Source organism: Sciurus vulgaris (assembly GCF_902686455.1).
Source record: "Sciurus vulgaris genome assembly, chromosome: 1".
Classification (NCBI taxonomy): domain Eukaryota; kingdom Metazoa; phylum Chordata; class Mammalia; order Rodentia; family Sciuridae; genus Sciurus; species Sciurus vulgaris.
Window position 1 is genome coordinate 2,196,639 of NC_136461.1, and position 24,463 is coordinate 2,221,101.

A 24,463-nucleotide genomic window follows, 5' to 3' on the forward strand; every position below is an offset into this window, starting at 1 on the left:
GCTTCACAGCAGTAACAGGATCCTGCCGGCACGGTCCTCCTTGAAAGAGGTGCTGGCAGCTGTGCAGCTCACTCAGCACTCCTGGTGTTTCTGCCACTGCCTGCCAGGGATCATCCCCTTGAGGGGGACCCTGGCCTCAGGTGTTTGCCCCCCACATATTCCAAAGTACACCCTGCCTCAGAGGCTAGGCACGCCCCACAGAACTGTACCCGTGCCTTTCTGAAACCACCAATGACCGGAAACAATCCAGAGCAGGCCAAGGACAGCCACCAGTGGCAAGGTGGGCTGTTACACAGCATTGTTCTGGTCCCCAGATGAACTGGCAACTCAGACGAACTGGGAAACCTGCCTGGGACAGCCTTTCAAGAAAATAAGCATCTATGTTTTATAAATTAACAAATATTTATTTTAAATAATGAAAATTACAGCTTTATATTGCACATATTTACAAAAATCCCTTGCTATAGAAAATCAGAATCAAGTCGCTGAGCCGGACATCATGGCTGGAGAGCCCCATCCCTCAGCAGGGACATGGAATTCCTGCTGAGGGCTCCACATAGATCCTATGCCTGACTGTCCTGCTGTCCCAGAGCTGTGTGGATCCCCTCCTCAGTGTCCAGGAAGCAGAGACAGAAGTGATCCTTACTGAGGAGGGCCAAGGAGTCCCCACTGGAATGCCAGCACAGAGAAAGCACCGGGAAGTCACCTAGAGAGAGACAAGGTGGCCAAAGGATTAGAGCTGAGAGACCAGGATTCCTGGGGAGGGCAGCTTGTATCCCACAGGCAAGAAGGGACCTGGGTGACCCAGATGGGTGGAGTTAGGCAGAGCCCAAAGCCACCGTCCATCCTCTGAAGCTCAGGGTGGCAGGTCCTGTCAGGTGTACAGGAAGTTTCCTGAAAGGTGTGGAGGGGTTCCCCTTCTCTGCAGCTGGGCCATCTCGTGCCAGCCACGCCGGGGGCTGCGGGTCCTGCCCACAAGGTTGCACTCACCCTCCCCAGGCACCTGCACCGACACACAGCCCGCTGGGGACCACAGGTAGACCTTGCTGCTTCCTGTGCAGATGGCCAGCCGAGGCTGCTGTGGGTCCCACAGGAAGGAGCGCACTGGGGCCAGCTGCTCCAGCACCACAAACAGCCTCAGCTTCTGGATGTCCCAGACCCAGACAGTGTTGGGGACGTTGTCTGGGAAGGAAGAAATGACAGGGCGTCATGTCATTAATGCACTGTTGGCCCACACAGCCCAGCTCCTCTGCAAGCAAGCCCTGGAGTAGTCAGGGTTCCTGAGCCTGCTTCAGAGAGACCAGGGTTCCAGAGCGAATCGTAGGCTTCAAAGACCATACTCCAGTGTTCTTTGGCTTTGTTGTAAGGGTTGCAATAATTTTTAAAAAACAGGCCCACAGGGCAGACTGAGGAGGAAGGAGTAAGCAGGGGCCAGGGCACTGCACTGGCCTGGTGCCTCAGCAGAGATGAGGCCACCCTGAGAAGCCTCTGCGCAGGACCCCATCTCAACAGGCAATGAGGAGCCCATGCAGGGCCCCTCACTTGCTCTGCCTCTCCCGTGGTGTCGGCCCCTGGAGCCCCAGGCACGGCGAGCAGACACCAGCGCACTGACCGTTCCTCGTAGCCAAGAAGTAGCTGTCGGCACTGAAAGCCAGCATCCCCACGCCCATCCTAGGGTTCGCTCTGTCGGTGGCCGGCTTCAGGCTCTGCAAGGAAACTGGCACAGAGGCGATCTCATCTAGAACATGACAAGGGAGACACGCTGAACTCGCCAGAGTCTGCCATAGCAGGGGAGGGGCTCATCAGAGGGAAGGGAGAAACCACCCGGAAGTACGAGCACGGAGGCCTGGGGCACTACCCCAGGGGAAGCAGGGCCACTGCCGGCCAGGTCTGGCCCGCTCCAGGTCTGCCCACCACAGCTGCCCTTGCAGCAGCTCCAACACCTCAGCATTTGTTTTCCCAGCCTGTCAACGTCTTGGTTCACAGTCTGCCTCCAGCTCAACTCCGTTCTGTTTTTACGGTTTTCAGTGTACAAAAGCTTCATAAAACCAGCAGCACAAGTGGCTGTGCAGTGCTTTCTGGGGCCTCCATGCCTGCAAAGGGCCAGCTGCCGTCCCCACATGTCCCTGTGTCCCTCTGGAGCTCAAGCTCCTTGCCCCCATGCATGGCCAGGACCAGCTTGGGCTGAGCTGTCACCACCACTGCTGGTGTCCAGCTCGTCCTGCTCCCTATACCCCTGGTGGCTCTCTGGTTCCCTTGGGACATCTCGGTCATGATTTAAAAGTACTGCCCTCAGTGTGCCAGCTGTCAACCTGGGACTTCCAGCACCTACTCCATTGCTGGCTGGGAGGCAGCACAGGAAAGGAAAAACAGACTTTTAAAAAATAAAGAGCACCTGAAATTTACCTGGACAAAGAGGAACTTTCTCATTTTAAAATAAATATGAAAGCAAGCAACATGTCTCATCTCAGACAGAGGACAACAGCCCTCTGCTACTTACATTTGCTCTCTGAGGTTGAGAGGGGGACAGCCAGTGCTCGGGGTGGTGGGAAGGACAGGCGGCCCAGTCCCAGCCGTGGGCCCTTCTCTGCTTCCTTGTACACCACCTGAAGAAAACATGGCCACCAGGCAGATGGGTCAGGGTTGGGACGCAGGAGCTGCTATGGGCATGCCCGAAGGCACTGGGTAAGCAGCTGTGACGTCACCTATACCACCGGGCTGGGAGGGAGGCACTAAATCTGGCCCTGGGGTCCCCAGGGCCACATGGGCCTGCCAGCAAGCTGCCCCTTGAGAAGCCAGGGGCATGCACAGGGCTGTGAGCAGAGTGCGCCGTCACTCCTGCAGCCAGCCGCTGGGCGGGGCACACACCTGCACAGTGACAGGGATGGAGAGTGGGTACCACTCTGGGCCCACAGGCAGCATGCTGAGGAACCGCTCTGAGGGGGCGGTGTGGAGGCGGCTCAGGCCTACAGCCGAGATCTTAAATGTGCCCCAGAGTCCTGTGTGCCGAAGGGTTGGTCCCCAGCCTGTGGCAACAATGGGAGGTGGTACCTGGTGGAGGATCAGGTCACTGAGGGTGTGTTCTTGAAGGGGATTTGGGACTCTGGCCTTCCCCTCTCTGCTTCCTGGCCACAAGTTGAGTGGCTCTGCTCTGCCTTGCCACAGGCTCAAAGCAGTAGGGCTGAGTGACCAAGGACTGAAACCTGAGGCTGTGAGCCGAGACAAACCTGCCCACCTGTAAGCTGCTTCTGTCAGGCCTTCTGTGGCAGCAGGGAAAGCTGACTAACGCTTAGGGGGTTCCTGGTGCAGGGTTCACCTGGTTTGATTGACACTTCTAAGGCATACATGGCGAGAGGCCTTGGAGAGATGCAGGGCCACAGGCACACCTTTGGGCCCTCTGCCTTCCCTCGCCGAAGCCTCCATCACTGCTCAGCCAGGAGGCGCCTGGGCCTGAGACCAGCCATTCCCCACACCTGCAGCTCCTCTGCTCCACCTCCTCCCTGTGTTCACGTTGCCATCACTTCTAGGAAGGTCCCTGGTCCTGTGCCTGCAGCCCACCCCACTCGTGTTCCCCTAGGGCCAGCAAAGCTCTGGATGGGCAGCGCTACAGGGAGGCCAGCAGCTTGATGGTCATCCCTGCTGTCACCCACACCCAGACCAGTGGCCAACAGGAAAGTGGGTACCTGCTGCTACGGCACAAATGGACACCAAAAGTCCTCTCCATCAGAGGACTTTGTGCTTCCTGCCCCCTGGGCCTCGAATGTGCTCTCCTCAGGCCCTGTGGAGGTGCCCAGCTCCCCCAGCCCACCCTGCAGGGGCAGGGGCAGGGGCAAGGTCTCAGCTCCTCTCGGAAAGAGGCCTGGTGCACAGTGGCTGGAGGAGCCTGTGGGCAGCGCAACAGGAAACAGAAGCCTGCGCGTGAGAGATCAACCAGCAAGACACAGAATGACTGGCTCAGGGAAAATACTATCAGCAGTGGACAGAACGCCAGAGTGGCTCCTGTCCCTCCTGAAACACTGCTCAGGTCCAAGCTGTGACCCAGACTTACTATCTTGGGATTGTTAATGGCTGCAGGATGCCCGAACTCTGTGATCATTTTCCAAGTCACATGATTAAGGAGGCGCACCTGGGGAAGGAAATGGGGCTGAGGTTAGTGGCAGAGGCTAGCAGCGCAGGACCAGCTCGCTGGGGTTTCCCACACCGGCTCTGCCTCCCACCTTTCCATCGTAGCTCCCCACGGCCAGGAACTGACTGCTGGGGCTCCAGGCCACGGACTTGATGCCCAGGGACCACTCATAGGCACAGTATGCTGACAGCAGCCGGCCATCCAGGGAGTACAGCAGAACCTTGTACTGCAGAGGAGACACACAGGCCTCACTTCCTGGAACGCAGCAGATGGTGCTGAAGACAGCAGGGAGCAGCACAGGAGGCACGGGCCTCAGCCCCGGGTGTGGGGTAGGATCAGGAGCCCCAAGTGGCACATGGAACAGGGGAGGCTGTGTCACACACCTGAGGACAAAGTCATCTGCAACCAGGCAAAGCCCAGCATCTGGCTGTTTGCAGAGAGCACCGGCGAGTAACGGGTGGGCTCTTAGGGAAGGGCGTGTCACTGGGCACGCTCCATACCTCCAAGCAGGTGTCCCACGCTGCCAGCACACAGCCGTTCGGGGCCCACTCGATCCCGGCCAGGTCCTGGGTGTCTGTATCGAAATGCTTTCCGGGGAGAGGAAAGGCGTGACAATCCGGGAATCTTCCCTGAGTGTCTCTACGTTGACTCATTTTCCTGCAGTGGGAGTCCCACCACGGTGCCCCCTGGGTCTCAAGTGCCCGAGCTCCTGAGCGAGGCGGGCATACGCCACCCGCCCTGCTGCACACACTGTATAATCAACATTTTCAACACTCTCGCATTCAATTTTCTTAACGCAGAAACGAACGGACACGTCTGCGCCTGTCCCTGTGTTAGCATCCCTGTGCACGGCACGAGTGCCACGGCGCCTCACCCTCAGGAGCTGCCAGTCGCTGCACACGAAGATGCTCACGTAGTCCTTGCAGTCCCGCCTCTCTGCCAAGGCCATGTAGCGGCCATCCCTGGTGAAAGTGACTCCTACGGGGGGAGGAAGAGGACCACTGAGGAAGCGGCCAAGCACGGGAAAGGACAGCAGTGGTTTCCAAGGAAAGGTGATGAAAGCGAGCGGAGGGCAGAGGGGGTGACACAGAGGGGAGCCCCTGCAGGCTGCGGCCCGACCCACACAGCCAGAGCTGCCGAGTGCCTAGGAAGCAGCCACAGGACTCCAGGCGCATCTTCAGTGAGTCCAGGGTTGGCTTTTTACTACATTTCTCATTTTTACTTTTGAACCTAATAGTTTAGAAGTAAATTTAAGATAAGTGCTTGGAGAGAACTTTGGTTGAGAATGTGAAATTGCATTTTCCAGTTCTGTATCACCTCAAACCCAGGCCAAGTTTCCATGCTCTGTGAATAAAAAGATCTCCAGGGCTGCATGGGCTCCGTGGGGGTTCCGTCCTCACACCATGCAAAAATGAGTAAAATAAAGGCACCGGTTCATCTACAGCTAAAAATACTGACAACAACAACAAAGAACACCTCCAACAGCGCGACCATGGTTTCCACTCGGGCAGTGTGCGCCTTCTCTGCAGAAACACTGGCATTCAAACTATAACATCAGACACACACACAACTGCATTTCATGCAAACACAAGTCCCAAATTGCTGATAGGATGGCAACAGAAAAACAGTCACACATCGAATCGTCCAATCGAGTGACGCTCCCCTCTAGTCCTGCCCCTGCAGGCCACCTCCTCCAGAGGCCACAGTGGGGAGAGGGCCCTGTCCCTCAGTCTTCCCCTGGGCTGCCAGGCAGGACCAGCTCAGATGGAGTCCAGAGGAGAGTCAGTGCTTGACACACACAACTGGACACTCGAGCATCCTTGCCAGGCACCACCCAGAGACCCAACCACCCGCTCACATGAAGGCCAGGGGTCCTGTGAACGCCACTGTTCTCTCAAGTCTGTCCAGCTTCCCCGGGTCACCCACATGGTGGTGAAGGGGTCTGGACTTTTACAGACAAGGATGGGAACGTGCCTGAGAGAAGTGTGGGGTCCAGGAGACACTTCAAGTCATCCAAGGGTCCACCTGGGGACAGGAAGAAGGTCGCTAGGAGGTGGTATGCTGCTGAGTTTCTAAGTTGGAAATGCTCCATGGAAGAAAGGCCCTGAATCCCCAAACAGAAACAAAGAAGTGAGGCGGAGCAGCTGGCAGACTCACCCTGCTGACAGGCTTTGGGGTACTTGATGTAAGACACGGACTTCGTACACAGAGACCAGACGGTTATCCGCAGCTGTTGGGGAGAAGAGAGAAAGGAAGTGGCATGTGTCGAGCCCCTTCAGAAAGACTGTCCTGAATCATAACCCAGATCACTGGTCCCAGGACAAGATTTACTACTGACACAGGGCTACTGGTCCTTCCAGAGACACTTCCTACAACTGTATCCAAATGCAAAGTTTACTGTCCTCAAAGTTGTGTTCTTAGAATTGTGTTCTAGAATGAAGTTGTTTGAGTGACCCAAAGTCAAAGATGGGTGTTTCTAAATGCTAGCTACCACAGCTTGCCTATTATAATAGGCATAAAAATGTTTAAAGAAAAATCTTTACATAGAAAAGCTGTATCATTCAGCCTCCAAACCACTGTGGGATTCAATGTGGTTCTGGCTCAGGTTCACAGGACAGCTGCAGCCGCTTGAGGCACTTACCAAGAGGAGGGTGGCAAGGCCCACCACTGTCACTTTTCCCCACCTCTCCTCTCTTCCCTCACCTGATAGCTGGGTGGTGACCAGGCTGTTACAAGAGGCCAAGAGAAGACAAGGCCCCACAAGGGACCAAGGATATCTGCACCAAGGAGGAAACCCTGGCTGGGAACCTGACCCTCTGGGATATAACATCAAACCCCAGATGTGTGCCTGGCCACACCCGATTCCACGCCGACACTGTGACCCAGGCCCCCGGGGAGGAGACAAAAAATAACTTGCTTCTACACAGGCTCCCCACGTCCTTCCCACCTGGCAACGAGCCAGGTAACTGACCCTTCTCAGCTGCATAAGGAGGGCTGCCGCGACCATGAATGGGCACCAAGTGCCAGGCACGATGGGCCATGTGGCGCTCCACAGTCCTCCTAGGAAGGGACATGGCCCCTAAGGCTCTCAGTTGCCACTTGAGGACACAGTGTGCCTGCTTCCGTGGCAGTGCGACTCCTAAGAATGCCTGCTTTCAGTTCGTCAGGTTAAAAAGTCAACTTTCTCTACATCGTCCCTCCTAACGAAGAAAAGAAAACCAGACAGCAGCCAGGGCGTCCGAACAGCTCCCGCACACGGGCACCGGCATCCAGCGTGAGCAGAGCCGGCTGCAGAGGCGGCTCACCACGGCAGCTGCTGCCCTCTTGCTGCACCTGAGCGACGAGGACCGCGCTCATCCTCCAGAGCCTCCACCACCTGAGGCCTGGGGAGGGTGGTGTGGAGCAGAGCAAGCACCCTGTCCCGCCAGGAGTCCCACCAGGAGAGTAGGCACTCTGCTCCACCCAGAAGACAGACTGCCAGGAGCGGGCAGGTGCCCCAGGCACTGAGTGCTGGCGTGTCCCAGGAAGCAGAGGGAGTGGGCTAGATGACCCAGTGAGACCGTCTCCATCCTGGAGCACAGGCACGGATCAGAGACAGCATTGCTGCCCTGTACCTTACAGAGGGCCCAGCAGAAAACGCACTCAGCCTGGCTTCTGCCTGTCACCCCACCAGAAACAACAGAGCTTACACACATCCAGTAATGGCTGGGAATGCAGCTCAGCAGCTCAACGAGGCCCTGGGTTCAATCCCCAGTAAACACACACACACACACACACGCCAGATAAGAAAAAAAGGTGGGGGGCACAGTGATGCTGGCCTGTAACTCCAGCAACTTGGGAGACTGAAGCTAGAGGATCACAAGTTCAAGGCTAGCCTCAGCAACTTAGCAAGACCCTGTTTCAAAATAAAAAAGGATGGGGGATGTGGCTCAATGGTAGAGAGCCGCTGGGTTCCTCAAAAAAAAAAAAAAAAAAAAAGAGAGAAAGGAAAACATGCACCTCTGTCAACTCTAAACTCCCACTGACAGCTGAATAAGCATGCTGGCCCTGGGCACAGGCCTCCCTGTGGACACTCTCCATCAGAAGACAGCTCATAACAGCACAGGGGATATGCAGAAAGGTCTAGAAGCACTGTGTAAGAGGGTAGCCACAGGACACCATGGCCTGGACAGCATGGTGCAGGTGCAGGTGGCTCCTCCAATGGGACCCCAGCAGGCAAAGCTGAAGGGATGGAAAGCTGGCCAGAGGCTGCCAGATGATGGGTAGGAAGAGGGACCAACTCTGAGGGGCCTCATACATGGTGACGAAGTCCTCAGCCCTGCTCACAAAGGACTACCTGCAAAACCACCACCAAACTGCAAGCATCAAGTGGCTGGGTCTTGTGACTTGTAAAAAGCAGTCTTCTTTCTTGCCATGCTTGGGTTGAACTCAGGGCTTCCCTCAGGCCAGGCAAGGCCCTGCAGCCCACCCACCCCCGAGCCCTGGATTTTTTTCCTGATCCACTACAGGCTTCTTACAACATTCACACTGACATGTAAGGACACAGGGGCTGGGAGTGGGGCTCAGAGGAAAGCACGGGCCTGGCACATGTGAGGCCATGTGTTTGATCCCCAGCACCACAAAAAGTAAATAAATAAATAGCATGTAAGGACACTGGAAGGATGAAAACCGAGAAAAGATAAACCATGAAAACCCAATCCAAAAGGGCAGTGCTGCTATGTTAATAACCCATAAGGTAGGCTTTAAGTCAAAGAGAAAGAAAAGACACAAAAAGGAGTACTCTACAGTACGAGGCCCCTCACGTGAACATGGCGGAACCTGCCTCACCACGAGAACGTGCAGCAGAAAGCCACCTCCAGGATGCATCTGAAACCCTGACAGAGGACAGCGGCACAGAAGGACCAGTCCCTTAGCGCTGGGAGTCACGAAACCTCAACACTTAGCAGTGGGGCACAGGCACTCAAAGGGACCACAGTGGAAGAGACTGGAAGTCAGCAATGATCCCCAGGGCATAGGAACTGGTGCCCAGACAGCTGGTGAAGACGGACTTCTAAATAAATAATGCGAGGAAGAGACAAAAATGGGTCCAGACCTCACACCACACAGAGGTACACACTCTACTTGTCTAAATCAAAGAGTGTGAACAAGGTATGAAAGCACTCGGCCTCACTGACAGTAAGGAGATGACCCGAGCCAGAACGGAAGCCGGCCTCTTTCTACTGGTGCGTGAACCAGAATGGAAGCCAGCTTCCTTCTACTGGTGGGCAATCGCTTTAAAACCTGATGCAAAGCTCTGGAGGGCCGAACGCATCTGTGCTGTCAAGACCCTCAAACACGGTTTCTGGGTACGCTACAGGGGGTGTGGGCAACAAACTGACAGCCCCATGGCTCTGACAACTCAAAATGTCCAGCAACGGAATGGCTGATTGACAGCGGCATGACTTTGCTTACAAAGAATGAGCACAATAGCTACACCTGTCCAGGTGAGTGAATCTGAAAACAGGCATGGGAAATCTGTGAAGCAAGGGGCCATCTAAACGAGCTGTAAGCCACTGCAACCCAGACAACACCCAGGTAACACGCCACCCCCCAGAAGGAGGAGGGAACGATTACTGCCGAGTGCAGGCCGAGGTGTGCCGCCGGGGAGGCAGGCAGGGCCGCAGGGCTTGGCGCTGTTCCACTGACCTCTGTGGCCTGCCGAACCTGCTGACAGCACACAGCCTTCCTGTTACTGACACAGAGCCTCTCTCGTCCTCTGCAACACTCTCAAGCAGGGCTGTGCATCTGGAAGGGTCCAGTGGCACAGGTCTGAGAGTGTATGATCCTCCCTTGTCGACTGGACTGATGCACAGGTGCCCATGGGGTCAATTGCTGGCCAAGTACATCTGCAATCCCTGCGGTGTTCCTCACTGGTGGCAACATAAGTCTGCTTGAGTGTTGGGGTCATGTTTCAGTATTGTCCCGGGGTACCCCAAGCCATGAGGTTCCTGGTGTTCCTCCACACCTCATCTTGGCATTTACTCTAATGTCACCAGCAAAGTAGCCACAACCTTAGTCTTAGGTTGAATAGTGTCATCCAAATGCACTCTAGGCAGTTAATTCATTCTATATAAATTATGCTTAAGAATTAATATATATGTAATGTGGTAAACTCAATAAAGCCATTTCTTTAAGGTTTATAAACTCTACAGATGGTAACTTTTCCTTTGGCCTGCTGAATAAGAGTATAAGGCTTGACCCCATGCCATGAGGCCATCTGGTGGCTGGATTTTGGTCCAAAGAATTTTAAGCATGAAGACTGTTTGTCAAAGCTATATGAAACACTGTCCTCTCCAGAGAAACTCACGCTGTAGGCACCTGTAAAATACCAGTGTACACAGTGCAGAAAAGTAATTTCACTTCCTGTCACGCTCTTTAAGAACCTATAAGCAGGGTGGTGGCACATGCCTGTAATCCCATCGGCTCAGGAGGCTGTGACAAGAGGATCGTAAGTTCAGAGTTAGACTCAGCAACTTAGCAAGGTGCTAAGCAACTGAGTGAGACCCTGTCTAAATAGAATACAAAATAGGTCTGTGGATGTGGCTCAGTAGTCTAGTGCCCCAGGGTTCAATCCCTGGTACAAGTAAAACAAAACAAAACAAAAAACCTGTAAGAGTAGCCATTAAAACGTTTCTAAAATCAAAACTGAAAATGCAGTGAAGCCAGGCAGCTGTGTAAGCCCTGGATGTGCAGCCCCTGTGCAGTTATCCCAGCAGCTGCCAACCTGAAGACCTGACGGTGACCTCCCAGGCCACGCAGTGAGCTGGTACCACAGAGGACGTGGCCCTGGTCGGTGCTGAGCTAAGAACACTCGGTGGACTGGGCCTAATGCTGGGTTATAATGCCCCGTCAAAAAGCACACGGGGGGCTGGGTGCAGAGGCACACACCTGTGATCCCAGCAACTCAGGAGCTGAGCAGGATGATCCAAGTCTGACACCATCCTCAGCAACTTAGCAAGACCTGTCTCAAAATTTAAAAAAAAAGAAGGGCTGGGTCTGATAGTTCAGTGAAAGAGTGCTCCCAGTACTCCCCCACCAAAAAAGAGAAAGGCTCATGGTTAAAGAGACTTGTGTGTCTTCCTATATCTTAAAAAATACTGCTGGCACCAAAGACCTTCTCCCTAACCCCTTGTGTGTGCCTGATTTCAAAATGTCGTGAGATATGCTCATAGTGTTCAGCCTACCTCTGAAGCACGAGCAGATTCCAGCATTTGTCCTGGAGACTGAACATCACGCGTGTGGCCCTGGGAAGGAGGTGGCTGCCAGGGCACTAGAGAACCACCCAGAGACCAGACTCTTAAGGGAGAGGTATGTAGACTGGAAGTTCGTACAAAGGCTGATTTTCTATCGCTGAATTCAAGAGACCATGTGCATTCTTAAAATGTAAATTCAGAAATTTTAAGTTCAAACCCTAGTGCCACAAAAAAATATTTTTAATGTGTTTTCTTGAAAACTGGCCTAAAAGATTATACAATGCTTCTGAGATAGGACTTCTGACAGACACACTACTACAAAGCCCAACTGAGAGAGTCCCAGGCCACTGGGAGCACAGCGCCGGCTCACACTTGGCTGATGAGGCAAAGGGAGGCCTGACACTTACGTGGAATTCTGTTGTGTTCAAGATGTGGCGCCCGTCTGGGCTCCAACACGAGGCCACCAGCCCTGCCGAGCCCTCGTCGATCTTGCAGTGCCACTCTGGCTGCTCCAGAGACCAGACCTCAATTTGCAAAAAGAGAAATGCACCATTGCAGACCACCTGGCACACCCAGCATGCCTCCCAGGACAGTCTATGCACTGGTTACGACAGGATAGCTCTGGAACCTGTCTCAGGAAGCACTGGTGCTGGACCCACAGCAACAGTAAGCACGCTCTGGGCGATCTCCTCTTGCTGTACTGTGAGGTGACGTACCCATGTTGCCCTCCCCAGGCCCTCACTGAGCTGGCTGTGGTTGTGACAAAGCACTGCCTTCTAGTCCTTCCTAAAGCACACGTGTGTCCAGACTGCAGGTGGTCTACCTCCTGTTTCAGAATTAAATTTGCTTAAAGATCAAGAATATTCTGGGCTTTCCTCATTTTTAAAGTATTAAACTATTAGAAGAACATTGTAATTTTAAAAGAAAACTGACTTTGAGCTTCTCTGTCACTCTTTTCCAAACTAGAAGACAAAATGCTGGTGACGCTCCTAGGAGGGTTTCCTAACTCCGACCCCAACACGAGAAAACACACCTGCACAAGCCCACGCCTGTACATGGCACAGAGGATGAAGAGGGAGTCTGCTGACCACTCTATGTGCTGGATCTGGTCCAGGCAAGTGTACAGCTGACGAATCTGCAGGGTGCTCACGTCCCGGACTACTAACCGGTACTGGACACAGGAGGCCTAAAAAACATGAGAAAGCGAGCACTTGACAGGTTCCACTCTACAGCAGCGTAGAAGTCGGCCGCTGCCTTCCGTGCTGAGCAGCTTTACGTCTACACAGCTTCAAGCCGCTCGGTGATCACACAGCTCATTCGCACAGGAGGAGGTAAGACAGAGATCAGAACTGCAATATACAAAGTCGGTTTTAAAACTGTTATGCTCTACTACTCTGATTTTATCACTAAACACTACACATGTCAAATTATCACTGCACCCCATAAACCTGTGCAACTAAAATAGTTTTTAATAAAAACGGAATTGTTATACTCTGGAGTAAAATGTGAGTATTTTAAAACTTCTCTTAGAGCATTTCCACTCCTTTCTTAAACATATGCTAAAAACTAAATCCAAGTGGACACAACCCTGGGAAAAACTCTTCTGAGACTTAATGACCACAGCCTTTCCTACCATCACTTCTAGACAGTTCCCTCGAATTTACGAAGAGTTAAAACTTGAGAGCTCAGGGCTTTTGTTGAGAAGGACCTCAAAAGCAGCAAAGCCCTTCACATGGAGCCACATGCCAAAGCAGAACAAACCAAAGGTGAGCATGTGTGACTTGTATATGTGACTTGAATATGAAAAAGTCTACATTTTAAATGTATTTTCTTAAAAACACTTTCTTCATGTCCATATCTAAGCAAATAATGAGTAACCACCTGCTGACTCTACTTTATACTACAGACTAAAACCCAAGAATGGATTTTTAAATGTTAACTGCTTCATTTCTATACTTATAAGGTCAAACTACATCTACTAGCTTTATTAACCTCCATTTAAAAAAGCCACATTAATGGGAAAAAAAGGGGGGGGTGTAGAGACTGAAGGTCTGAAGAGGCACCGACCACAGTACCTAAATTCTCACACTGTAGCTTTGACAGCCTTGATCAGTTACGACCAATTCCTTACAAAATGGAACTTTAGCACTTGCAAGCACCATACGATATATAAGGCAAGATACTAAAGTTGGGTTTTCAAGAACAGGATTCCAGTAACAGGTTATGACCAAGTGTTCCACAAAGTTCTGATGAGGGCACACAAACCAAAAAGCACCCAAATCAGGCAAGCAAATATAATCATTCTCCTTATAAATTACTGAAACTTTTATAAATGGAAAACCAAAACCAAAACAATCTGTGGAGGGGGCACTTTGAAAAATACACCAAGGTTTCTGGGATGCCATTTTAAACTTTCTACTATGTAGTTGAATACTATCTTATGTGATTTAGGTATTATGCATCTTGGGAGATATAGTCTCCAAGTTCTAGACAAAGAAAACAGGAATGTTAATAAAGGCTCAAGCTGAAAAAGAATTAGGAAGCATTGGCTGGTTAACACAAGACAGAGAACAAACCAACCAAAAAAAAGGGGGAGGGGGGAGGAGGAGGAGGGGGAGGAGGAGGAGACGACGACGACTTCCTATAAGGCCTGACATATTTTTTTTTCTTTAATGCTTTTGCAAAGTCAATTATTCTCCTCCCCACTTCTAAGGCTATGCACTGGTCATATTACTTTATTTCAAAACTTGAAGTTACAGCTCTGCAATTTAAACATTATTTGGTCACCCATGGAATAAGCAGGACATTTACTTGCATGTGGTAAGGACAGGGAAGAAAATAGACAACAAAGTAGCCATACCACTTACCATTTAACCGTAACTTTTGCGACAAAATAACAATCAGCTAAACTCTCCTACACCCTCAAGTGGGTGAAAGAGACACGGCCTTATCCTTTATCCGCCTTTGACAGCCAGAAACAGCTACATGGAGGCTGCGCTCCTGCACAGCACACCTCCTGCCGGAGCTGGAGCTGCGCACTTCTCCAGGTCCCCCTCCAGCCTGGAGCCCTTGCCCAGGTCGCCCTCCTGCCCCGGGCTGCGCACCCGTCCAGGACCCCTCCCATCCGGAGCAACTGCCCGGGTCCCACTCCTGCCGCGGGCTGCGCACCTGTGCAGGAACCTCGGGTCCGGGACACCCACCCGCAGCTCCTGCCTAGGTCCCGCCCGCTCTGCCCGCCGTTCCGGGGTCCAGGTCAGCGTCCGCCCGGGTCCCCGCCGCGGGGCAGGCCGCGCGCCGCCGCTCACCAGGAACTTGCCGTCCGGGGAGAACCTGCAGAGCAGGCTGGAGAGCTTGAACGCCTCGGAGAAGTTCATGGCCGCCGCCCGCCGCGGGCCGACCCGCGCCCGAGAGCCCGCGGACAGCCAGCCGTCCGCAACCGCCCGGCCGCGGCCGGAAGCGAGGCGGGAAGGCGGCCGGAAGTGGGGTGGTGGACGGCGGCCGCAGCCTATCGGCAGTGCGGGCGGCCGCGTAGCATTGTGGGGCCGGGAGTCCGCGCCCCGCCCGGAGCCTTAAAGGCGCCGCCCGCCCTCCTCCTAGTGCGATCAGGGAAATCCACGCCCCGGCTGCGCAGCCCTGGATCGCCGACAGCTGGGGCTGCAGACAAGTTAAAGGACGCACGGCTAGATTGAAATTTCGGATAAACAACGAATCATTTGTAATATAAGCATGTTCCCAAATATTGTGGGACAAATTACTCGCTTATCTAAATTCAAATTTAACTGGGAGATCTCTGTGTAAACATATATTCATATATCAGTACATATATTTAATATGTAATAGTCTCTGCCACATATCACTTCTTTTATAACGTAAAAATATTTGTTTTTGTCTTCTTTTGCGACTTCTTTTCGACTTAGAGCAACACCTGCAGCGTGACTTTGCTCTTACGCCCAGGTGCTTTTCAGATGAAGGACAGAGCGAATTTGACACCGACCCTGCAAAACCAGTGTGTAGATCGCGCGCACCCGCCTCTTCATTTCATGCATAACTGGGCTTACGTGCGCGGGAATTATGATGCCTCAGGGCCCGCACCCCGGGTCTACAGGGTCCGCAGTCTGTCTTGGCACCGGTGGGAGATGGCACCTGCGCGAGCGAGCGCTCGGCTCTGCGGACCGGCTCGCTCTGGAACCCCAGATCCTCTTTCTGGGACAAGACCTTCCCAACTCCCTCCCTCACCCAAAGCCGTCGTTAGTTGTCCCGGCCGGTTCCAACATCGGTCCTACAACCTTCTGGGTCGCGCAGACCCTGACATCCTGGCCAGCCTCAGCTCAGTTCTGTGAGCGGAGGGACGGCCTTGCGTCCAGCTCCCACTTCTCTGCCCCTAGCTCCCAGCCTGCTCCCCGTCTATGTCTCCAACTTCTAGCGAAGGAATTCATGGGGATGCCTGAACGCATCCTGCTCTCATCTTGACCTTTTCTGTCACCAATCAGACCCAATCCCTTGCACGGAATTGGTTTTTCAGTTCCCAAACCACGCCTAGCAAACAGTAGGTGAGCAATAACTATGTATGGAAGTCAGCGGGGCCAGGTCAGTTGGGGTCCCAGTGCAGTAGGAGAGACGGGTTTGCACCAGCCCAGCTCGCTGGAAATGCCAGGGGATGCACTGCGGCAACCTTCCAAGGGATGGTGGTCACCACGGGCAAGGGACATCAGTGCAGTGCCCAGGAAGCGGGTCCCAGGAGCATCCGAGGGCAATGCAAGGCAAGGGCGGCTCCAAACTCGCCCTCTGTCCGGTCCTGCAGCCTAGGCCCTAAGAAGCGGCAGCAGGACCTCAGATGCTCTTATCTGCCTAACCCAGAAGGAAAGCCGGCAGCGAAAGCGGCAGGTGTCTCAGGCCAGAGGGGAGCCGCCCACTAACCCAAAGCTGGTCTGTGGGAACAGAGAGCAATTTCAAGCTCAAGGGTACCGGAGTCCCAGAGTAAATCCACAGCGCGCACCTTCGGAAACAAGGAATAGAATCCGGTGCCCAGGGTCTGGAGGCCGCCACCGCTCAGGGAGGGAACAGGGTGCAGCCAGAATCACTCTCTGGGGACTGTGGGACGCAACTCCGGTTGGGGTCGGAATGGTCACACCCAGAGGACCTCCGCGGGACCCTCTTTGCCGGCCGGGTCGGGGCCAGGCGTCTGTGGCTTGGACTACGCGAACCGAGGGTGGCGTTCCTGGGACCTGGGACCGCAGATCTCACCCCTGTCCCCAGTCTGCCACAAACAGTGCAGACCCGGATGGGGCGTCCCTACCCAGCGCGGTGCACTTCGCTCCCTTTGGAGTCCAAGCTCACTGCCGTGGGAGAAGCGTGGGGAGATCGAGTGTCGGGGCGTTGGGGAGAGGAGACCGTCCGAGGGAAGCCGGCGCGCAGCGTGGAGTCTGCCCCGTGCCTCCGCCCCCACCGCGGCTCCCCCGCGCCCTAGCTGGCGCCCTCAGACCTGCGGAAGGTCGCGGTCCAGTCTCCTTAGCCCGAGGCCCGGCGCCCGACCCGAGAACAGCCCCGCTCCAGCGACCCCGCGGGGCTCAGCAGGGGCCACGCGCGCCAAACGGCGGCGGGAAAGAGGCGGGGCGGAGTGCGCTCCGGGACCCCGACTTGGACCCGGCCAGCTGGGGAGGCGGAGCGCGGGTAGAAGACTGAGGCCCAGGCCGGGCCCCGCCGCCCGGCCCTCCTCGCGCCACGGCTGTGCCCGCGCTGCCTTCCCGCCGCCGGGCTGCGAAAGGCGCTAACGCTGGCGGTCGCCCCCTCCCCGCGGCGCCCCCCTCCCCGCGTCCATATAACCCGCCTCGGGCCCGGCCGCCGCCCGCCCTGCCTCCTGGCCCGCGGCCGCCGGTCCGCACCCGGCTCGAGGCCCGCCAGCCGCTCGCGCCCGCCCTGCGCCCACCAAGGGGGTGCGCGGCGAAGCCCAGGTCAGCGCCAGGCCTGCTCGGACGCGGATGCCTCGGGCTCGGGCCGCACCAGGTAGGCAGCGCTGGAACCGACTCCGGGGGTCCGCTGCGCTGTTCGGCTCCGCCTTCCGGGCGGCATCGCAGGGCGGCAGGCGCCCAGGCTCGCGGCGCTGAAGCTAGGAGTTAGGGGTGAGAGGGAACCTGGGCACGAGCTGGGAACCGTGACACGAGGGTCCCTCGGAGTTGGTGCGGCCCCGGGGGACTCGGCGCGAGGGGCGGGAGGCAGCGGGAGTCGAGACCTCAGGGAGATGAGGGTCCTGCCAGCAGCGCCAAGGGCTGACCCGCCGGTTTCCTCGCCCCTCTCCGCCACACCCAGCTGGCGAGGAGCTGCTCGGAATGCGATCCCAGGAAGTCGCCAGGTCTCGGGGTCGGGTGCGGTTGGAAACTAGGAGACACCGGGAGCCGACAAGCTCCTCCCCGCAGGCGCCCACTCCCCCGGCACCCGAGAGGTGCGTACCAATCCCGAGGCGTTAGCTCCCCCGACCTCCAGCAAGGCCGACGGCGCCCAGGTCCCCTGCAGGGCCTGGGGGACCGACCCGCGCGAGCCTTGACCGCTTAGCTGGCCCAATGAAGTGGGTTGTTTGGTGGGTTGGCGGTTCTGAGTTTGTGGGGCGATTGGATCCCTGATCTGCCTTCGGAGTCTATTCCAGGTAGAGAACCCAGGCAGCGAAATAAGGCCCCGGACTGATTTCCTGGCTCCTCCAGCAGCCACGTTCCTTCTGGGTTGGGGCAGCTATTATTACCTTGTTGCTCAGCTGGTGTTTTCCTCCTGCCCTTAAGGAATGAGCACACACCGTATGCACAAGTCTACATAAATAGAGGGGTGACAGGTAGACTCTTCAGCCAGCAAGGGTCAGGGAAACAGTGCTGGGGACTTCTGTGGGGAGGCCACTTGGTTCTCTGCTTGCTGTGAACACCTGGGACCCGAGTCTCATTAACACAGTATTTGGTTTTGTTGTTGGTTGTTACCGTCGTTGCTGTTTATTTGTTTGGTCTTGATAGCTTTTTCGGGGGTAAGTCAGCAGAAACGAAATGAATAAATGATCCCTTTCTGCACTGAGATCTAAGCACCCCCACCCCATCTTTTGATCTATTCAATAGAAGAGGGGGGAGCTGCCTGGAGAACAAAAGGGGAGTGTTTGAAATTTTGCAGCATGTGAATTTATGGATTACATATGTATTTGTAAAATAAGATAAGAAGTCAGACACCAAAAACCACAAAAGTGTTTGTTCCCCATTAGTCTGGCTGCCTGAGCTGCCCTCCACACAGCTTGGGTAGGGCTTGCCCATCAGTGCAGGCCTGTCTAGTGGGCCATGTTCCCTCCCGTGGGGAACAGGTAGCTGCCTCCTAATTCTGATGAGCAACCCCATGGAAAAGCCAGTCTGGTGCAGAAGTCAGAATACTGGGGGTCACATCCTTCTTGTTGCCCTTGGACCTCAGGCTTAACTTCTTGAAAGTTCGATTTACCCATCTGTAAAGTAAGGTCATAACGGTCCCCGCTTTGGAGGGTTGGGAGAACAGTGAACAAGAAACCACACCTGAGGTGCTTGGACAGTGCCTGACATCCAGTAAGTGGCCTCAGATGTGAAGTTTCTTGGTCCCAGCTGCTGCTGCAGGGCTGGGAGGGCCAGGAGCCTTAGGGGAAGAACCAGTTCCCTGGGAGCCCAGGCATCTCCCCGAGGGGGCGGCAGTGAAGCTGGAATCTGCTTGGGCCTGGGCGGAGGCTGGTGGCATCTGTCAGGGGTATGTCCTGTGGCAGGGATGCCTCAGTCTGGTGTTTATTTATAGCGCTTGCCCCACCCAGGCACAGGAATGGATTTCGAAGACTGAGCGCAGCACAGGGGAGTCCAAGGACCAAGAGAGAGTCAAAGGTTTCAGACTATGTCCTGCTGGTGCCCAGGGACCCACAAACCCTGAGAGGCTGGGTGCCCAAAAGTGAAATCACTTTTGTGAGTGCATGAAGGGCTGTGCGTCCATCTCGGTGGAGACAGCTTCCCACCACCAAATTCAAGGGTGACTTTTATCTGGAAAGTTGTGCCAATGATGCTGTGTACCTGGTGGGCTTGTAGTTTGCAAAAAATCAGAAAACCTCCTATAAACAAGCACCCTCCGCCTGCGGGCTGCAACTGGCCAGCCACTGTTTCACTGCAGACCTTTCTTCCCCAATTTGGTGAGAGCTAAAGCAGTGTTTTAAACTACGCAAGTTTCTCATGATGCTGCTTCAATAGTAAAAGAGGAATGAGAACCCAAGGTCGGGGGAGTGACTGTGGGGCTCCAGCTTGGGCCCTCCCCTGGGCATTGCCTCTGCTTGATCCCGGGAAGCAGCAGCACTGACCGCTGACTGCATATTAAAAACAGCTGTACCCCAGTCACACAGAACAGTGTCCACAGCTTTCTGTGGACCGGTGTCTGCCCACCAGCCCACCCAGGGCCTTTGTAGAAGGACTTGCTCAGTGTTTCCCTCCCCCCGCCCCCAAAGATGCTGCCCCACATCTAAAGCTCAAAGGAGCAAAAAACAAAAGACAAAGAAGTTCAAAGTATTATTTATGAAGCACTTGTAACAACTAGTGTCTGGCTGGTGTGACTGGCTGGTACTTGGCTAAATAATTCCCCCCCCCCCCACCACCACCCTGTAATCCTCGAAGCAGCTGGTTGAGCCCATTTACAGATGACGAAACTGCGACTTCAGTGGGTTATTCCACTTGCCGAAGTCACAAGGCTGCAAAGTGCCTCAGCCGTGACAACCAAGCCAGGATGGGAGCTGCAGAATGATTCTCTCCCCTGGGCCTGGCGTTGGCTAGGACCCGGGTAAAGATAAGACACGGTCACCAGAGCTACTGCAGGGCAACATTCATGCTGGAAGGGCCCTTTGGAACCATCTGAACTAGGGGGTAAAACCCGGAGGCAACTGAGGGGAAGGGCCACTTTATTTGCATCGACACTGAACCACTGCCCTGTCTACAGCTGTGAATGGAGCCACAAGCCACAGGCTGAGCAGTGCCCACAACCTGCTCCCGGCCGAACTGCGGGCGTTTTGGTTGTGCCTGACAGTTGCTGCAGAAAGCTCGAAATCTCATTTGTACTTGTTGCCAAGTAAATCATGAGTCATTACACCTGCTGCCCAGCCTTATCACCAGACACGCTGATAAAGAGGAGCATCCTAAAGAAGACCACAAATGGCTTTTTGCATATGTAACCTGGTTAGTTTTCTCAGACCGCTGTAACAAGTAAGCAGGGTGACTTAAAACAGCAGAAATGAATTCTTGCACAGTTCTGAAGCCAGAGTCTGAAACCAAGGTGGGAGGTGGCCCCCCGTTGGGCCGAGGGGGAGAATACCGTTCCAGTTCCAGTCTCTCCTGCATGCTGGTGCCCTGGGCCCCTGCAGCTGCCTGCCCCGCCTCACCTCTCCTTTGCCTCTGTAGCACGGGGACTTTTCCCTGTCTCTGTCTCTCCTTCCTCTTTTGAGTAGACTGGACGTGAGGCACCAGAGGGCCCGGGCCAGGGCCTCTCCTCTTTTCTAGGTGGATGATCTTTTGAAGAGGCTGCCCCTGACTCTGTCAGAATAACTATAGTTCAATAATTCACAATCTTCCTCGTTTTACTTTGTGCATTGGCAACATTCTTCCAGTAAGGGGTCCCACATTCCCCGGAGCTGGGGAGACAAGCAGACACACCAGGTGAAAAACAGCCCCAGGAAGGTGACATACATGCCCCAGGCCTGACCTGGCTGTCAGTGTCTGAGAGGCTGCAGTTGGAGAGGTCAGGGAGGGTCACCCTGGCTCGAGGGGCAGAAGAGAAGGCATGCGTGCCAGGTGCAGGGCAGTGACCCTGAAGAGGACAGGGGGTGGGAGGGACCTGCTGGGGTGCAGCAAGGGCACTGAGGACAGGTCTCAGGGGAGTAGAGAGGACATGAGGCACCAGAGTGCCAGGGCCAGGGCCACTCCCTGGGTCTTGGGGTCCATTTCCCCAAAGAGCAGGCAGTAAGGGAGAGTACCGGAGCTGCTTCACTGCTCTATGAAACTGATGGACAGGGGAACAGCACTTCCTGATGAAAAACTGAGACTCATCCAGCAACTTGGGGACTGAGGCAGGAGGGTCAAGGCCAGCCTGGGCAACTAGGTGAAACCCGGTCTCAAAACATAAAAAAGAAAAAGGGCTAGGAGCATAGCTCAGTGGTTCGGTCCCCAGTACTGGGGGGAGGGGGAGAAAAAGAAAAAGAAGAGAATAGAAAAGAAAAAGAAAAAAATACAAGCTCATAGTTGAAGCAGACTAAAGACTGGTTTCTGCTCCAGAGGACAGCGATGGAGGAGACTACTGGATGCTGGGCTCACAGTGTCTGCGTGGGGTCTCCAGGGAGGTCGGGGTGCAGGTCCTGGCTGGCACCTCCAGGTGGCCTGGCTGAAGTCCACCTCATCTAGCTTCAGCTCCAGGACTGTGTTGGCTGTTGTTCTTAGTGATTGCAAAGCAGAAGGGTGGGAAGCAGGCGTGTTAGCGTGCAGATGGGTAGCCCGGTACAGAGGCAGCTGGAATTCAGGATCCAGTCCCTTTTGTAGGTAGAAAACGAAACCACAAAGACAATAAGAAAGAGACTAAAGCACTAAATTTTTCTATAGTCAACCCTATTTCTACCAAAAATAATTGCAGTGGATTAATTTATTTGCAAAAAAAAAAAATCTAGCCTCACTGAACCCGGCCTGTGTGTGCAAGCAGCAGGGGCAGTGAGTGACTGCAGAGCCTTCTTCCAGTCCACTTGGCTGGACTTGTAATAAGGAGTCTCAGAGCAGTACGCAGTAGCATACACTATAATCCCAGAGCCTCTGGAGGCTAGGCAGGAGGGTCATAGGTTCAAGGCCAGCCTGGGCAATACAGCAAGACCCTGGCTTGAAAAAGGCAGGTAGGATGGGAGGAATCTCAGATTCAACTTCAAATGAGAGGCTAGGAAGCCAAGGACCTGCCTCGGCATCCACCAGCCACTCTATAGATTTGGGTGAATTCCTCTTTCTGGGAGGCCCCCAGAATATTCTCAAGGTCCCCAGCCTCCCATAAGTGATGGTTCTTACTCAAGGCCACAGAACCCCTCTACACTGGGTGCTGTGCCAGGCGGTCCATTTCCCCACTGAGGGCTTCCTAGACTCTGTTAAGCCAACCTTAGTTCCTTAAAACCACCTGGGGTTTCTGATTCTACTGCACATCAGGGGCGGGTAGGACATTCCAGCCAAATCCTGGTGATATCACTTCGTGCCAACCACGTACTGGGCGGTGGGAGCAGCTTCTGAGGACCTTGTGCAAGTAATTGTGTTGCCATGAAAATAAGACCACCCCCAGCTTCCAAGTTCTCGAGGCAGGCTCAATTCTGTTTGCAAAAGTCTAATTTACCAGATTGCTGTGTTTCTTTCTAAAGTATGAATAATTTCTTCATTAGAGTTCTGGAAATTTTTATCCAGTTCATACTGATTTTTTTTTTTTTTTTGTACTGGGGATTGAATCCAGGGCTTTGCATCCTGAACTACATCCCCATCCCTTTTTATTTTTAATTAGTTAGTTAATTAATTAATTAATTTCACAGTACTGGGGATTGGATCCAGGGCTGCTTTACTCCTGAGCTATATCCCCAGTCCTTTTTATTTTTAATTTTGAAACAAGGTGTCCTTAAGTTGCCCAGGCTGGCCTCAAACTTGCCATCCTCCTGCCTCAGCCTCCTGAGTTGCTAGGATGACAGGTGGGCATCACCCCATCTGGCAAAATTCTTTTGAAATATTCCAGGGTCCCATCTGGAAAATCCCAATGTTAACTGGGCAAAAAAGACTTAATTTGGAGCCAGATACAGTGATGCTCACCTGTTGTCCCAGGGACTTCAGAGGCTGAGGCAGGAGGATCCCAAGTTTGAGGCCAGTTTCAACAGCTTATCGAGGCCTTAAGCAATTTAGTGAGACCCATTCTCAAAAGAAGGGGGCTGGGGATGTAGTTCAGTAGTTAAGAAGCCCAGGTTATATCCCCAGTGCCAGGAAAAAAAGGAGAGAGTCTTAACTTGGAATTTAATTTTGGAAAGTTATCAAAATATCATAACATTAAAACACTTGGTTAAATAGGATCTCGAACATTATGAAGATACTTAAGTATCCTTTCATGAAAGCAGCAGTTAAATATTTCAGACAAATATAGAAAACTATAGTTTTTTTTTAAAAAGCTTGGATCTTTTAGGAGAGAAAAAGCAGTTTTCTTGAGTAATCAAAGACCCAATAAAAACAACACGAAGCACAGGAAATTATTTCGATAAAACACAAAACCTTGGTTTCCTTGGCAGATGACTTAAAAGGTGAAGAAAAACTTCACAGCTTCTCATCAAGAGCAAACCAATCCTCCATGAGAACTTTGCTGTTTTAAAGGAGAAGGCCAAATTGTAGCTTTTGGTCAGTGTCCCCTCCTCCCACCCCTCTCTTCCCGGCTGTGGTGTGGACGATCTGCGGAGCCCCAGCGTACGTCGGTTTACCCTGGGTGGTCAGACTCACTTTAAAATCCTTAGGGCGCGTCAGTTTTAGCCGCCTGGCCACACAAGATGCGCTCCCCTGCCCTTCGCGACTCTCGGTGTCCGATTAGTTTTCATTTTTCCTTCCTTCCTTCCTTCCGAAACAACCTTTAAATAACCTCCAGACCAGTCGTCCTCTTTTTCCTGAACGAAAACAACACGAAACGAAACGCAACGCGTCCTATGACTTCCTTACAGAAACACCTAACTCCCGTTCCCTGTATGCCGCCCCTGCTTTAATTGCCTATGCTAATTAGGATGCTGACGCTCAGCCACCCTGATTTTGGGTGTGTAGGAAGGTCGGGCGGCTCCGGGCTCTGGCTGGACCCGCAGATCGGCCAGCGGCTCCCTGCAGCCGTTTCCAGCCCTCCAGCGCTCAGAGAACGGGTTTGCTAACAGACCCAGACACTTTCTGTTCTCTAGCAATCAGAAACCGAAAGGGGACAACCAAGTTCCCGTATTGTATCTGATTTGGAAATGTGGCAGGCAGGCAATGAATATCCACCATTGGGTTCAGCTTGGTGTAACTTTAGGAAATAAGTTGCCAAGGGATCTGGGAACCTGTCTTTGAAGCAGACATATTATAAA

General features: G+C 53.7%; 1 protein-coding gene across 2 annotated transcripts; it reads right to left on the reverse strand.

The window, feature by feature from the left end:
- Positions 1-523: 523 nt before the first annotated feature.
- On the reverse strand, positions 524-14,827 carry WRAP73 (WD repeat containing, antisense to TP73). Of its 2 annotated transcripts, XM_079141531.1 has the most exons (12): positions 14,664-14,826; positions 12,392-12,544; positions 11,766-11,882; positions 6,284-6,356; positions 5,001-5,104; positions 4,627-4,713; positions 4,218-4,352; positions 4,049-4,126; positions 2,501-2,606; positions 1,613-1,738; positions 991-1,182; positions 524-706 (listed from the first exon to the last, which is right to left on the reverse strand). In XM_079141531.1, the coding sequence occupies exons 1-12, from the start codon at positions 14,730-14,732 to the stop codon at positions 564-566; spliced, it is 1,383 nt and encodes a 460-aa protein (XP_078997657.1). In that variant the 5' UTR covers positions 14,733-14,826; the 3' UTR covers positions 524-563. The 2 variants fall into 2 exon arrangements, with proteins under 2 accessions (XP_078997657.1, XP_078997658.1); XM_079141532.1 differs by lacking the exons at positions 11,766-11,882; positions 12,392-12,544 and having other exon boundaries at positions 14,664-14,827.
- Between the last annotated feature and the right edge of the window lie 9,636 nt (positions 14,828-24,463).

Bases quoted from the DNA above. Each gene is read 5' to 3' on its own strand.
- WRAP73 (XM_079141531.1), bottom strand. From the start codon at position 14,732: ATGAACTTCTCCGAGGCGTTCAAGCTCTCCAGCCTGCTCTGCAGGTTC. The intron at 5,105-6,283 runs GTGAGTCTGCCA...CTCCCCCCGTAG, and splicing joins CCCCAAAGCCTGTCAGCAGG to GAGTCACTTTCACCAGGGAT. The intron at 1,183-1,612 runs GTCAGTGCGCTG...CTTCCTTCCCAG, and splicing joins CTTCTTGGCTACGAGGAACG to ACAACGTCCCCAACACTGTC.